This window comes from Myotis daubentonii, chromosome 1 (genome assembly GCF_963259705.1).
Source record: "Myotis daubentonii chromosome 1, mMyoDau2.1, whole genome shotgun sequence".
Classification (NCBI taxonomy): Eukaryota; Metazoa; Chordata; class Mammalia; order Chiroptera; family Vespertilionidae; genus Myotis; species Myotis daubentonii.
This window is the reverse complement of record NC_081840.1, coordinates 226,055,802-226,072,621: the sequence shown is the minus strand read 5'-3', so window position 1 is coordinate 226,072,621 and position 16,820 is coordinate 226,055,802. Positions and strand designations below refer to the sequence as shown.

General features: G+C 43.9%; 1 protein-coding gene across 3 annotated transcripts in view; it reads right to left on the bottom strand.

Moving 5' to 3' along the window:
• TAPT1 (transmembrane anterior posterior transformation 1) overlaps window positions 1–16,820 on the bottom strand; it is a 57,883-nt gene that overhangs the window by 28,347 nt on the left and 12,716 nt on the right. For all 3 annotated transcript variants that reach the window (XM_059675272.1, XM_059675282.1, XM_059675263.1), the window contains exon 3: window positions 2,624–2,742. In XM_059675272.1, the coding sequence (XP_059531255.1) occupies window positions 2,624–2,742 (119 nt within the window). The remainder of the gene's footprint in view (window positions 1–2,623; window positions 2,743–16,820) is intronic.

The window sequence follows — 16,820 nt, the reverse complement described above, 5'->3', positions numbered from 1 at the left end:
TGGCATAAAATGTAATTTTTCAGGTGATCCAAATTGTAGAAATAGCAAGAACCATTTGGCAGAGGGAAACTTATTGGAGTCTAAAATGTAGGATGTAACAGTTTGCCCTCTAGTGTCATTTTACCTATAAAACCTTGAAATTAGAACACTTGAATTTTATTTTTAAATGTTACTGAAATTCATTTAGGTTGAGAAGTATGAAGTAATATACAAACCAATCATCTTTATTTTAAAAACTAAAACTATCTTAAAATATTTTAAAATATATAGAAAAGATTGGCTCCAAGGACTACTGGCCACTCACAACAAAGCAAATGGAAGTAGAGGACTGGAGATTTCCCAGCTCCCTCCTAAACTTCTTTTTAGTTTTCAGGACAAACAATGAAAGACTTCTCAAATGCGACCTTGGTGTCCTGCCTCCCCAAGTGACATAGCAATGACACAGTTTAGATGGCAGTACAACAAAAGGAGTCTTCAAACAAGAGCCCTGAAAAGGAAATCCTCGGGAAAATCCCCACTCAGTCAACTCCACTGTGTGCTAACAGACCCAAGGTAGAACCCTCTCTAGAAGAAGAGAGTCTTTAGGTTATATATCCTCTCAATGTTTTACCTCATCACGCCAACGCCACATTCAACATATGTCTTGAAAAGCCAGTCACTTAAAAATGGCTAGAACACAAATTTGACTCACATTGTTGATCAAAGAATAACCAAAAAATTATCTAGCTCAACATGTAGATGTGAAAATCCCTACATGACATTAGCTATTTTATGTCAGGTAGCTTCATCTGGCTTTATCTGCATGTCCATGGGTCCATCCTTTTATGTCATCACACATGACGATTTATATTTAGTAATGTCTTATTAGATTTTTTTGTGTCTTCTGAAAAAGTAACTGAAATAACCATGATTTTACCGAGCTCCCAATAGTGATAAAAAAAAAAATGGAATAGGAAGTTAGGCTTTGTTAATATTAAAGTATCATGCTACAAATGTCTTAAAAAAGGTTTGCCAATAGGGTCTCTTAAAAATTCTTCCAAACGTATAAAGGATGCACTTGAATGCCTTAAAGTTGAAGGTAAATTCCTAAAAATATTATCCCATCTGATTAACATGTAATTAACAAAATATGGAACAATTATCTCATTCTGAAAAGGGGGAGTAAGATTACAGAATGAAAAGTATCACATATAACAATGATGTGATCTTAATTCTTACAATTGTTTTATTCTGTGCAATTTTGCAAAAAAAAATTGTACTCTTTTCACAATATGATCATCATAATAAATTCTTCAATATATACTGGAAGGATTTCGTATATGTGTTATTCAGTGCTTACTAAATATTAAGTATATGTTCTTTTACTACTTTAAAAGAGCATCTTCCATAACTTTAGTCTTCCCAAAACACCAACATATAATTCTGTATATTGACCAATATTTTGTAACTTTGTTTCTATGGTTAGGTTACTGATAATAATTTTATTAATTATGTATTTTATATATCATGGAATAGACACCTACTTTATAGTTAAATGAAATTTTACATGTTATTGTCCACTTCAGCATTTTAAAACTTTCTCGAAATGAAATGTATTTAGAAAAGAGATGCATGTGAGAAATGTACCACAGGCAGCTATGCTAAGAACTATATCATACTGTTACAGGGACTGAGTACACAGAGTGGAGACATGTTGCCATAACTATACAAAGACAGAAAACTGTGAAACCCAAGCATCTTCTAAGCTCAGGTCCAATAAAGCATCAGGATTCGCATAAGCTTCACATTTCATCTTACTGTTCCTAGTTTTGGTAGAGAAGAAAGGGAAGGAAACTAATATCTGCTCCAGTCTACTGTGAACCAGGCACTATTCTGGGTATTCTTTGCACGCTTCCCAATCTCTGTGGTGCAAGATGCTGGGCTCTCAATATCCCCTTGTTAACTGATGGGGAAATGGGCTTAGAGAAGTCAAGTAGTTGCCCACAACTCAGCAGCTAATCAATGCTGGGTACGGCTGTCTGATGCTTCCCACTCAGACAATGGTCTTCAACAGCTATCCCCTCTCACAAATCAGAGGGAGTCTCACCTATAATCGGTCGCTAAGGATCCCTAGGCCACAAGACAGTTACTCTCAAAAGGGATGGAGGAGGAACCCCTATGGTAACAGCTCCTCAGGAGATGCTGATACCACCTGGCCCCCGGCTCCCCGCCTAGAACCCAGTCCTCACTTTACCGATCTTGCCCAGATAGCCAAGGATCTTCATGAAAATTGAGGTACAGGGTAAAGTTGCACAGTGGCAGTGAGGTCATTGACTCTCAGGTCCAAGACCCTTCCTACTCTTCCACCCACATTCTGAACATTCGTTTACTGCCAAAGCAAGGTTCTGGTTCAGAATCATTCAGAAAATAAATGTGTGTATACAAAGTACAAATATTACACAAACATATTATATAATATTCATTAAAAAGATAAACAGTATTACTTTATGCATGAAAGACCAAAGTGTGAATGAAAGCGTACGAATTATCCCTATTCTGCAAAACTTACCCATGTGATTGTTTAGTTTAACAACTACAAACAGTAAAAATAATTTAACACTGAAAATAGTGATGTTACACTTACCTTAGGCCATAGCAAGGCAGAGTGAAGAGCCTGAACAGTGCCAGGAACACTCTTAAAGGAAGCAGCGTGAACACATACAGAAACGCATCCAGGCACAGGAAGATCCCAAAAACCATGAGCTGGATTTTAAAAGGAGAGAAGAAAACAACACATAAATAAACATTCTTTAAATAATTGTAGATCAAAATGTAAAAAAGGAATTTTTGAACTTTGTGGGAAGTTCATTTCTTGTAACTTGTAACAAATTGATAGTCCTACTTGTGTATATGAGCCATATTTTAATGAAAAACCTTTTTCAAAGTGTAAATTTGTACTTCTTCTTCCAGAGCCTTTGGTTTACCACCCACAGAAGTCAATTACTCAAAAGACAAGTTGCCCTTGACCGTGGCTATGAAAGATCTGATTCGGCTTTCTGAGTACTTCCTCAAATTTTAAAGATATTGTAGACAACTTTTAGATAAAGCTTTTTAACTGTAACTTTAATCTTTATAAATTTGCTATTTCCTGTTTATCAGAGTGCTTCATGGATGGGAAGAATTGGAATATCCATTGAGTTAAAATATGTAAATTGTTACTAATTTTAACACAATTTCGTGTGTATTTGAACTTGCTATATTCAGAAGGCATTATTCTTAATTGGAAGAGTAACTGCTAAGGTTTGTATCTCTCTCCCTTTCTTGTATACTTCAATCCTTCCTATTTTTTGTAACATTATACACTTTTACCCATTAAATGTAGGACTATATTTCATAAAAGGAGGGTGTAGTCTTTTGATGGCGTGGAGAAGTTGCCACACCCAGGCTCCCAAACTCTGCAACTGTAAGAGCAGGGACTTCCGTATGTCTGACACACAAACAAGATATGCTGCACATGCCCTCACACATGACGCTCCATGTATCCTTAATCAATGAACTGCCTACACAAATGTAGGAAATAGTTAACAATCACACTGTTGCTGGTAGAACTGCATCCCCTCCCCACAAGTTCATATGTTGAAGTCCTGCCCTCAGTACCTCACAATGACTGCATTTAAAGATGGTTGTCTTGAAAGAGGTAGTTCAGTTAAAATGCATTCATGAGTAGGCCCTAATCCAGTATGACCAGTGTCCTTATTAGAAGAGGAAACATGGACACAGAGACCGACACAGGGTGGGTGACACAAAGACACAGGCCAAGGAGAGAAGCTTCAGAAGAAATGAACCTGTGACGCCTTGACCTTCAGGTCTGCAAACTGGAGCCAGGCAGTTGGTGGTACTTCGGTACAGCAGCCCTTGCAAACTATATCACACCATTAGAAAGGAGATTTTATCAATTTTTTGCAAGATGTCTCAAAAATATATTTCCCCACCTACTTATATACTTATATACACATACCTGTATGTATATATATGTGTGTGTGGATATATATATATTTATATCTTTTTAAAAAACAATTTAGACTTATGAACAACCAGGAAAGTGCAGTGTCAGTGCTCAGACTACCCTTTTCAGTCTCCCGACCACGAGTTGTCAGAGTCGGTCACCCACTGTGGCCAGCACAGCCAGGGTTCTGCGTGCTGCCTGTTTTTCACCCTTACCAAGGAGAGCTGCAACAGGCTGAGCGCCGTCTGTGTGTAGCTGTGGTCACTGTCATGATCCCGTCCCTGGTCACCGAGAAGCCTCTCCATTTCAGTGTGCATGTGTAAGGAAGCAGCACGCTGGGAAGGAGTCAGCAGGTGTCTTTCTGATGACCTGACACTGGGGATGGACGCATTACTCATTCACCCAACATCCACTAAGCTGTTCACCGGACCAAGCCCATGCTCAGCCCAGCTGCACAAAGCCAGGCAGGACCACGGGAGGGGGCTCCTGCCCTCAGTAAGCTTACTCAAGTTTCAGCAGAGACGCCAGCATGTGGGTAACAGACAGGGACGTGGTAACTGCCGCGGCAGAACTGCGGATGCAGGGAACAGCGGAGCCCTGGGGAGAAGATAGCCAGCCCAACTTGGGGAGACTCAGAAAAAGCCCCATATCAGAGGAGACCCTTTTAACATCTGAGAAGATGAAGAACAACTGCCACATGGAGAGGGTGGACTGGATAGGAGGAGGAGGTGTGGGAGGTGGGGAGATGGGGAAGGAAGCTTGCCAGTCTCGGGAGGGAGCATGAGCAAGAGCACAGAGAAAGTAATGAAGACGACAACCTTTTCTTGCAGAAAAAAAGTATAATCACCTTTCTTTGGCTTCGAGCAGTGGTTCTCAACCTTCCTAGTGCTGTGACCCTTTAATACAGTTCCTCATGTTGTGGTGACTCCCAGCCATAAAATTATTTCTGTTGCTACTTCATAACTGTAATTTTGCTACTGTTATGAATCGTCATGTAAATATCTGATATGCAGGATGTATTTTCATTGTTACAAATTGAACATAATTAAAGCATAGTGATTAATCACAAAAACAATATGTAATTATATATGTGTTTTTCCAATGGTCTTAGGTGACCCCTGTGAAAGGGTCGTTCGACCCCCAAAGGGTCGTGACCCACAGGTTGAGAACCGCTGGCTTAGAGGAATTTGCATTAGTATTGTTTATGGTAAACAACAGTAACTAAAGTCTAAGGGGCCTTCCCTTCACATATGAAACCAGCCCAATAAACTCCGTGAGCCAGCAATCATCATCTCATACTGTGCTGACCTTGTAACTGGGAGCTGTCAATACCATAGATACCACATTAAAATGGAAGGGAAATGGTGGCTGAGACCTAAGAAACTGCAGCTGGGTGGAAAGAAACCATCCTTGGATGTTGGAATACACAGTACACAACCCATAGAAACTCCTTTCAGGGTTTATAAAAGCAGAGAAGTGCCCCAACTACTGTGCCTGTTGTTCGAATGTTACCCTTTCTCATAGGTACAGCATCTTCGAAATTCTTTACAAATGAAAATAAGATCATTTCCTAAAAAAGTAAACAAGACACAACCCTGAAAACATTCATCCTTCCTTGTAGGTCAGAAAGCCTGTGCTGGTGTGGCCCGAGTCTGGCACCCAGCGAGATGTTGAACCAGCATCTCTAAATTACATGGACCCAGGACTTGGAAGGGGCTGTACAAAGCATGTCTCCTATGCTGTGGCCCTCCAGGCAGGAGTAAGTGCTCCCGCCTCCCTCCTCCCAACAGCTCTGAGTGGTTACTGTCGCCCCTACCTAACACCTAACACCGAGGAAGCCCCAGCTCTGGAGGCGGGACGCCTGCCCACGCTCGCTCTCACCCACTATTTCACCAGGCATAGGGGAGACTGTCATTGTCTTTGTGCTAACTCATCTGTTTCCAGTTTGCCTAGTGTCATAAAAAATAGGCATTTAATGAATCAAACTTACAAAAGGCATGAAACTGCACACATTTCTATTTACAGCTAGCTTTGAAAAGCTGTTAAGAATTAAAAGCTCCGAGTATCTATTACTATTGGGAATAATGTGTACTTCCATACCTTTGGGTCATTTGTGTGGCATCTTGAGAAAACAGGCAATCACTATTTCATTTTATTTGAACCAAATAACCATAAAGAATTCAAGCAGTCTTAAGTAATATCTAAAGAAAATTCCCCTGAAATACACGAGGTGTGACAAGAAAGTAATACAACAGTGTCATATGTCACCCTGTTTCCCTTTTGATAAACACAAAAATCTCTTGTCTTCCTTTAAGTGCCCCTTGAAGTTTCAAAGTAAATGCCAGGTGTAGCTAAAGTCAAAGCAGCACAATGCTTGTGGAATATGCTTCCTTATATCACAGCGAAAACCTGCTCTATTGGTTGACAGCCAGGCCTTGTCCCTCTCTGGTCCCACCTCCCTACTTCCGCTTCCTCTGGTGCTGCCACCACCCCCACCTCACCTAGTAAATGTGATCTCTCCCTTGACAGTTATCTCACTTTTATGGGGAGGCCATAAAATAAATATCTCCTCTGTTTAGACTGACCATGATATAAATAACAGAAAGCAGAAAACCAAGATACGGCAAAGAACTACAGCAAAAGGAAAATGCCTCAACCAGAAATCACACGCTGGAGTTTTTGGCTTTTTCCACTTTCCTGGGGACGGAAGACTCATTCTTTGGTTTGCTCCTCCTTTTTTCTCTGTAGCAAACACTCAGTGTGCAGCCCTAATGTGGCAGAGACCGACATATGTTCACTGTTTTAAGAAGAGCAAACAGTCTTACTAAGAAGCTCAACACCCAAAGAAGAGGATTTAATTGCTGACCACAACTTAGTCATTAATACACTTTACACTGCAAGTCACTACACACACACACACACACACACTCAAACACCCAAAAGAAAACTTTCGCTAAAATAATACTTTTACTCCATGAAATACAGATGAGTATTTTCTACTTCCTTTTAAAAAAACAATGCTGGTCTCATTAAACTCATGACCCACCAAAGGGTGAGCAGTCCTGTCTGAAAAGAGGTTCCAGGACGCGCAGGCGTGATGGAATTCAGCTCCCTCCCTGGCGGCCACACGGCAGTGAAAACAGTCCCAAGTGGCGCCGAGGAGCTTCGCAGAAGCATCTGCACTGGCAACACTGCAAAGGCCTTTGTACAAAAATGCATGAAAAACAGGGGTTTACAAATTGCAGCGATTCAAATTAAAATCTGTGCTCAAAGTTTTATAAGAATTTACATGAAAAAATAATTATTTCAAAATAACCTTCTGCTTAATTAATAAGGCAGTTCTTTTTTGTTTGTTTGCTTGTGTTTTTTTGGTTAATCCTCAACTGAGGATACTTTCCCATTGATTTTTTTAGAGAGAGGGAAAGACAGAGAGAAACACTGATGTGAGAGAAACCCATCGATTGGTTGCCTCCTGCATGAGCCCCTATCCCTGGCCCGGGCCGGGGAGGAGCCTGCAACCAAGGTATGTGCCTTTGACCAGAATCAAACCCGAGACCCTTTGGTCCACAGGCCGACACTTTATTTACTGAGCCAAACCAGCTAGGGCAATAAGGTAGTTCTTGAGAGTCTTCTTTGGAATCAACATTAATAAAAGAGAAAAATGGTAATTGGCGTACGACGATACCCTTTTCATTGGCTAAACAGGGCTATATGCAAATTAACTGCCAACTATGATTGGCAGTTAACTGCCAACAAGATGGAGGTTAATTTGCATATGTAGGCACAATGCAGGGAGGCGAAAGGGAAAGCAGGAAGAAGCCCCCTGCCACTGACAGTGATCGGAAACCCAGGGGGGAGCTAAGAGCTGGGGGGCAGGGCAAAGGCGGCACTGGGGCCGCCTTTGCCCTGCCCCCCAGCCATGATCGGAGAATCAGGCGCCTTTGCCACCCTGGCCAGTGATAGCAGGAAGTAGGGGTGGAGCCAGCGATGGGAGCTGGGCACGGTCGAAGCTGGCAGTCCCGGGAGCTAGGGGTCCCTTGCCTGGGCCTAAAGTGGAGCCCACGATCGCGGGGCCGCTGCAGCTGTGGGTCCCCGCTGCCCGAGCCGGACGCCTCAGCCAGAGGCGTTAGGCCTGGGCAGGGGCGGAGCCTGCAACCGCGGGGAGCTGGGGGTCCCCTGCCCAGGCCTGACACCTCTGCCGGAGGCCTCAGGCCTGGTCAAGGGGCCGATCCGGTGATTGGTGATCGGAGGGTGATGAGGGTCAACTCCTCTGGCCGAGGCATCAGGCCTGGACGGGGGGCGGAGCCGGGGATTGGGGGGATATGATGGTCCCCTTGCCCAGGCCTGAAGCCTGGGTCAGAGGCGTCAGGCTTGGGCGGGGGGTGGAGCAAGTGATCAGAGGGAGATGGGGGTCCCCTGCCCAGGCATGATTCCTGGGCCAGAGGCCTCAGGCCTGGGCGGGGGCCAGAGCCAGTGATCGGGGGGAGATGGGGGTCCCCTGTCCAAGCCTGACACCTCTGGCGGAGGCGTCAGGCCAGGGCAAGGGGCCGATCAGGTGATCGGAGGGTGATGGGGGTCTACGCCTCTGGCCGAGGCATCAGGCCTGGGCAAGGGGCAGAGCCAGCAATCGGAGGGGTCTGGGGGTCCCCTGCCCAGGCCTGATGCCTGGGCCAGAGGCGTCAGGCTTGGGCAGGGGGCAGAACCAGTGATGGGGGGAAATGAGGGTCCCCTGCCCAGCCCTGACACCTCTGTCAGAGGCGTCAGGCCTGGGCAAGCGGCCGATCCTGCGATTGGAGGGTGATGGGGGTCAACGCCTGAGGGCTCCCAGTATGTGAGAGGGGGCAGGCTGGGCTGAGGGACACTCCCCCCTCCCTCCACCCAGTGCACGAATTTCGTGCACCGGGCCCCTAGTAAAAATATAAAAGTGAAACGAAGGGCAGAAATGGTCACTGGCCTTTCTGTGCCACAGGAGACACTGTCTGGAAGGACTTTAGAAGCCTTCTACGGGTAGCGGGCACCAGAGTACCAGGCACTGTGTGTGGGCTGTGTGCACGGCCCCACCTTCACTCTGCAGACTCGAGAGCCTGCCCGAGTTCATGAACAGAAGAGGCAGGGCCAGACTTCAGTGGGTCTGCAGAAAGCTTGGCTTTGAAAACTGAAGCACTTTCCTAGTAATGACACCTGTCACTCTTCCTTCCAGCCTCAACCTTGCCACTGGATTTGACACCTTATATATTTAAAAAAACAGCAATGTTAAGAAAAGCACAAAATGCCAATAATCCTATAACCCTGGAAGTCAATGGAAAACCCAGTTCTAGGGAAAATTTCCATAACCAGCTCTTACTACATTCACTTTGAACATCCTACTATTGCTTTTCATCATTTGACCAGTACTAGGCTCCAAAGAAATAAGTAAACGAACAGCCTCTCTCTGTGGAGAACAGAGCAAGGCTTACCTTTTAAAACATCTATGTTTACCTTTCGGACAAAAATGTCTTTAACACCCTTTGAAATTTCAAAATAAATGAAGTGTTATATCTAAAAGTAAGACAGCACAACGATTCTGAAATAGGCCTCTTGGAATCTGACAAACCACCTCCTGGCGATTCTGAAGACCATCTTGCCACTATGACCCCAGCTGCCACCGGCTAGTGGAGGACACACCAGCCGAGGACGCTCCCCGGCTGGTCTGGAGTGTCAGTTGGCAAGAAGCAGCAAAGCGGGAAGGGGCATTTCCCACCCTCCCCCTGGTCTCACTTTCTGTAAAGCTCAGTTCTACGATGGGAGGATGAAAGGCCACCAGAAAGGACACCTTCCCCAGGGAATGCACAAGCCAGTGAGCTGGACAAGACCAGTGGTCAGAGCCTGATGAATGGTGTGCCCTAGCAGCACTGGCCAAGAGAGCAGGTCTGTGTGGGGTGTGGTGTGAGTGGAGGGTGGCACGGGGACTGTGCACGCAGGGAAGGGGAATGGAGTTAGCAAAGATCTCCCACAGAGGAGATAAGATGGCACTGGATTCTGCCAGGTCAGTACGGAGGAACAGGCTTCCCAACAAAGAGAAGAGTGTGCACAGGTGCAATGTGAGTGGGTGGCTGTGTGGCCAGAAGGTAATCCTTATACAAGAGGGATAGAAGTCACCTTCAGTTAATTACTAAGGAGCGCCACTCTTTGCTCTACGTTCCAGAAGTCCTCAACAAGCCCACATGCAAGGATTCATGATTAGAAGAATGTGAAGGAGAATGAGTGATCAATAAGAAAGTTTACAAGTGACTGACTTTGAAAGCAATGATGGCAGATTCAAGGCTGTCCCTATAATAAAACAGTTTTAATCACCTGAATTAAAAAATTCATGTCCCCAGGAAGTTTATACTCTAGGCCAGCGGTTCTCAACCTGTAGGTCGCAACCCCTTTGAGGGTCGAACGACCCTTTCAGAGGAGTCGCCTAAGACCATCGGAAAACACATATATAATTACATATTGTTTTTGTGATTAATCACTATGCTTTAATTATGTTCAATTTGTAACAATGAAATTGGGGGTCACCACAACATGAGGAACTGTATTAAAGGGTTGCGGCATTAGGAAGGTTGAGAACCACTGCTCTAGGCGATGATGAACAAAGGGATTACCTCGAACCAGGTACTTTTATGATAGGCCAGGTTACAAAAACATATGTAACCATGGAAAACAAAGTAATGTTGATAAAAGACTTGACAATAATTACAACTTATATCTGACATATATTTAACACAAAAAATCAATTTAAGATGTTAATATGTGGAAAACTATTATGAGGCCAAAAAACTACTTTTCCTCCCACCTTCTAAGTTGTTCTGGCTGATTCAAACTGACAGAGGCAGATTAACAGGAGAAAATGTACGTTCATCACCAATGTAGATGCTGGGAGGAGGGGCGCTTCGCAGGATATGAGACCTGAAACGGACTGGGAAGTTCAGGTTTAGAGGCCACTATGGACAAAGGAGAAAGGGAGCAGAAGCCTGAGATTTCAAAGGAAACAAGCATTTTACAGGTAGCTGAGGAAGAGTGGGACACACGTGCTGGGCAAATTCTTGCTAGGCAACCCAGAAACAATGGGGGTAGAGGGGATGTCTATCTACCAGGCCCCTGCCTGCAGCCTTCCTACCTACTGCTAAGGTGACGGTGTTGCGATTTCCTTCCTGGAACAGGCCTTTTCATCTGAATCTCTTAGGCAGGAAAGGAGAAAGGCCACAGGTTCTTTCTGAGTCTTCTGTTTTTGAATAATCAGCTTAAAACCAATATCCCAAAAGGGACAATTTTGGGGTGGCAAAATTCTGGTCCCCTTCAGTATGCACATGAAAGGTCCTGAGATTTTCTTGCTTCTCTTAATTCCAATCCACGTTTGAATACAGTTATTTTGTAAGCACTGCACCCACATTAATTTATTTAATCCTCTCAACAACCCTGGAGGCAAGGACCATTCCTTGGTGTGTGGCAGGGACAGGCAGAGCTGTGCGCTCCTGCTGAGAGGTTGGAGCGGGCAGGAGGCTGGCTGTGCTCTCGGGACCCCATGGCACGTCTGAGTCTCACTAAGGATGCGAGGTCTTTACTGTAGCTGCCACCACAGGCACAAGTCTCCTTTTCAGGGAGCAGTCAGCAAGGAGCATTAAGGCAGACTGAGTGCAAGCAGGAACAACAGCTAAGGACAATAACACAGTTTGAGTGACAGCTCACAATGGCCTGATACAGCAAATGGAGAGAGAGGAGAAGAGATTTAAGACTGTTTTCAAAGCTGAAGTGACAGAAGTAAGTTACTGATTCAAAAATATAAACATTGCCCCACAGTGCCAAGTTCACAAACTGTCCTTTAAACATATCAGTGAATGGGGTGGAAGTCATGGCTGGCCGGCCCTAGAACCATCTGATGAGTCCTATGTGCCCAGTAGGTAGCAGGGCCTACACGAGGCCAAGGAGGCCCTGGATGCCCCGAGCCACTCCCCCATCACCTTTAAACCCGTTTCTGGAGGGGGCTTCTGTGCTGCTGCCACTGGCCCTGTGCCCTGGCTGCAGGAATATGGAAGCGGCTGTCACCACCTCTACCAGCAGGGGGCGCCAAGCCTCCGAGGGGAAGGGAGGCCTACCAGACAAGGCAGTTGGGAGTGTGAGCTGGGCAGGTCCCCACCCTTTCCTGCTTCTCAGCAGCTGGGTGGCAGGACATCCGAGTCAGGGTGTGTAACAAAAGAGGGCCACACCATGAGAAGAACTTAGAAGGACGGTGCCCCCAAACGTGTTTTCATGAAATTAGAAACCGAGCAGGATGCCCAAGCATCTCTGCCACCAACGTGGGTCTGAGTACGCCCTTTATTCGTTTCACAAGGAAATCCAAGGGCTGTTTGCTGAACCAGGGTGAGACAATGGCCATGACTACACTTTCTTAACACATACCTCATGGTGAGAAACAACAAAAAGGCTTTATATGGCATTGTCATTAAATCCATTAGTTTGAAAGGAACTTTTACAATTATTTTTCCTAAATGTTATCTTCTCTGACCCTCAAACAAGCAGAACGAAGTTCCTTCACTTTTATGTAACATCGCTTTCTGGGGTCTCTCCACGCACCCCATTTCTCCTGTTTCTCATATGCAATCATCAGCCCTTCTGAGATGACTTAGTTCAACCTTCTAATTTTAGATGAAGTCAAAGCCAAAGGAGGTTCCAGGCTCGACTGGATCACTTGGCTATGCCCTGCAGACCTGAGATGAGAAGCGAAGGGTATTGAATCTTTACCACAAATACTCCCCTGTGTGACAGTAACCTTTCTCTCTTTCAATAATAATAATAGCCTATGCCTAAAAACAACAATATTCTATACCTACAGCAATACCTGTATCTTTAATCTGACAAACTTAAAGTTAAAAATAAAAATTCACTAGATTCTTAAGACAGCTAAATAGTTGCATTTAAAGACTAATTAGCTGAATTCAATTTTAAAAAATGTATTAAGTAGCTATAATATACAAAGCATAGTAGCAATAAGGGATTGCCAAAAAGCATAGAATTACAATGTAAAAAAAATTCAAAAATGTACTTTAATTTTAACTTTTATGACAGGCAAGGTTACATAAACACACATAACCACAGAAAATAAGTAATTCTGAGAAAAGGCTTCGTATTAATCACAACTACACCTGACATATAATTAACAGGAGGAATACATTTCTTAAAGGTAAATCAATCAATGGATTTTCATTTGAAGAAGGATATGCACGTGGTGAGATCTTGAGAGCTTCTCACTTCTTTTACTTCTAGTCCATGTTGAACACTGCGATACTAACTTCTCAGAAGCATAGCTCTGAGAGGTGGCTAATCCGATTACCACCCTCAATCGGTTCTCCTTTTGCTGGCAAAGCAGAGCACCTACTGTCCTTGCTCCCATGCAGCTGGGGACGAGTGTATAACTCAGCGTGGCCAGTAAGATACAAGCAGAAGGAAGTCTGCTGGGCACTTCTGGGAAAGCTTTTAATTCTTTACAAAAGGAACAGTCAGAGAGGGGACTGTCCATCTCTTCTTTCTGCTTATCATGCAGATGTGATGCCTGAGGCTGCAACGAGCAAGAGGACCAAAAGCCAATTTGCCAACGATGGCAAAATACTGGTAGAGGGATCAAAAAGATTTGGTCCATGCTGGCTTCATTAATCTACTGGACCAATTGAGAACTCCTTCCTTGAGACTTGCTAAAAAAAAAATCTTATTTATTTAAGCCACGGTTAGGTATCCTATTACATACATAGCTAACTGTTAGTATTCTGTTTTATACACAGCTCAAAGTACGCCAAAGAAATCTATTTTAGCCCTAACCGGTTTGGCTCAGTGGAAAGGGCGTCGGCCTGCGGACTCAAGGGTCCCAGGTTCGATTCCTGTCAAGGGCATGTACCTTGGTTGCGGGCACATCCCCAGTGGGGAGTGTGCAGGAGGCAGCTGACCGATGTTTCTCTCTCATCAATGTTTCTAACTCTCTCTCCCTCGCCCTTCCTCTCTGTAAAAAAAAAAAAAAAAAGAAAGAAAGAAACTTATTTTAACAGTCCTCCCAAAGCCAGTCTAAACTCCTTAGCTTCACCAGCCTGGATCCAGCCTGTCCTTCCAGTGTACCTGTCCTTTCCTGTGTGTACCTCACAGATTCCCCCCCTCCCCCACCCTCACCCCCCTGCCACACACACACACACACTCATAGGCCCTACAATGCACGAACAAATCTACCTTTTTTTCTCATCACCTTGCCAATTACCTTCACAAGTCCTTCCTCACTGTAAAAGTACCTGGAACATAGTAAGTATTCAAAACAAAGACCAGGAAAATAAACAAATAATTGAATAAGTGATCTATTATTTCTCTACATTAGCATTTATATATATGAGGCAATTTTAGAAAATACTGTGATTTTTTTTTTTTTTTTTTACCATTTGCTGCAATTTTAGATTCATACAGATGACAAAATTAGCCCTTGGACAAAAATCTGAGATTTCTTTACATTAGTAAACAGGTTCAGTAAGAGATATTGATCTTTCTCTTCTTTTGAAAGTACAAACGTTAGTTACATGTTTTATAGTACCATGCGTGCAACCCTTGTGGAAGCAAAGCGCTCTGTAATCAAGTGTCTCTCCCTCCAAAGGCTAGGAGAAAATGTCATAACGTTTACCGAAAACAAGAACAAAAATGAGTAAGGTGTTATGTATTAGAATAGACAATGCAACCACAAAGAAAACCTAATTTAGATTAACATGAATGTCTAGATATTCTCCCAGCTCTTATAAAGAAGGCCCGAGGTGAAACACTACTCATAGAAAATAAGGGCCACAGGGGTATCATTCATGGTTAGGAGAAATATTTAAGCCTGAAGTTAAACTGAAATCTACCTCCACTCTAGGTTTCCCTTAGTCTTAGAAGTGAAGAATGCCTTGAACTGAAATGTATGACTTCCTTTCCTGCATTTTAAACAATAAAGCTTCTAGAGTGTTGCTCTAAGAGACTAAATCAAATTTTCCCAAATAGGCCTAACACCAACACCCTCCTTCATGGGAAGCAGGGTTAGAAAGTTATGACAACTGTGCATGAACAGTATTAATTCAACTTTCCTGACATTCTACATTTTACATACATACAAATGAAACCAAAGTTTCACACACACACACAAAAAATACCCTTAGTATAGGCAATGTGCTCTAATGCTTCTATTCTTTTCTTAAAAAAAAAAAATCCATACATATGGGTGACCCATCAGTGGTTCTGTCATGGATTACAGTTTGAAAAACACTGATTTATACTTTAGTCTTATCAAGACCTGTAGGCATTTTCCCCAGAAGACAACCTAATACTCACAATAAAAAACATGAAACGCTTGTAAGTTTCTACGAGAAATCTACTAAAAAACTTGCTTGTTATTTCAATGTTACCAATAAAGAAGAGAGAATGATGTGTATTGAACTGCCTCTGATGAGGTGATAGAATTATAAAGGGATGCTGTCACTGCTCATTATTTGTGTCACAGGAGGGGTAAGACAGGGTCAGACAGACAGACACCTCCCCGCTCTGAAGCAGTCCCCTGGGTGTGTCCCTGGCCTGGCTGTGGCTACAGGCACATCCCTCTGTGTTCTCCCCAGAGAACGGAGTCCAGATCTGCTCCACCAGGTGGAAGAAAGCACTTCCCTGCAGAAAGCAGGTGGGTAAACTGTCTGTGGCTGGACAACGGGCCAACGTTGTCCTGACAAGAACATGGCCCCAGCAGACCCTCCCTCCAGCGGCCTCTGCAGTACGTCCACACATTTCCACCTCACAGCTTATTACTAGAGGAAAGAAGTGAGCTTTGAAAATCAAGTTTTTTAAAGTGTTCTAAGAAAGATCCAAGAATTAGTTTAATCTTTCTTTTTGCAAGCATAAGAAACATTATCCTCCACCCCTAAGAAAATCTTACATAAACTCCAATATACAGAACAAAGGCACTGCTGCAAGAGGAGGCTGCTGCAGAGCGCGCCCGCACACCCCTTCACCTCCCTTCTCATCCTCCAGGCCCTCGGCTCCCCTGGGGACCCTAGAACTCCCTAGAACAAATAAACCAAGCACATTCACTGATCCTGACCTAGGGTAACACAGAACTGCACTGTCATGTGTGTTCTCTCCCAAAATCTTTGCTGGATCCCTAGCTCTCCGATCTTCCCAACACGGAACTTCCTAAAACTTCAGCATGTGACATGCCACCAAGAACCTATGTGAAGCAACATTTCTCAAGTTGTCACTCTACGCCTGACTCATCCTTCTACCCAACTGATGGACAGTCATAAAAAAAAGAGCATCAGCCAAACCAGCTGATCCTCCCTTCTCACTGCCTACCACACCTCTTGCCATTATTATATGTGATAAAACAAAGCAACAACACTCTTCTAACAGCCACTGGAACAGATAATACGGTTCTAAGGAAGTGACTGAAATATTTTAAGTTGTATCTATATATATAAAAGCCTAATATGCAAAGTGTCCCCTCCGGAGTTCAACTTGAGACCTGGAGTTCGATCGCTCGCTACGATGTGTGCTGACCACCAGGGGGTGGTGTGGAATGAAGGAAGGCCCAGCCGGCAGCTGGCTGTCACTAGGGACCTTACCCGTGCACGAATTTCGTGCACTGGGCCTCTAGTGTTACTATAAAACTATGAAAACATGTTTTAATATAGCTAAAGCTAAATTATTTCTTCTTTCTTTCTAGCAAGAAATGTGGAAGTGCTCAGAGTCGCCAACTCTAGCAATGTAGAGGAGAGTAGCTTCCTGCCACATCTGACTGGTCTAGACAGACTGAGACACAATCGAG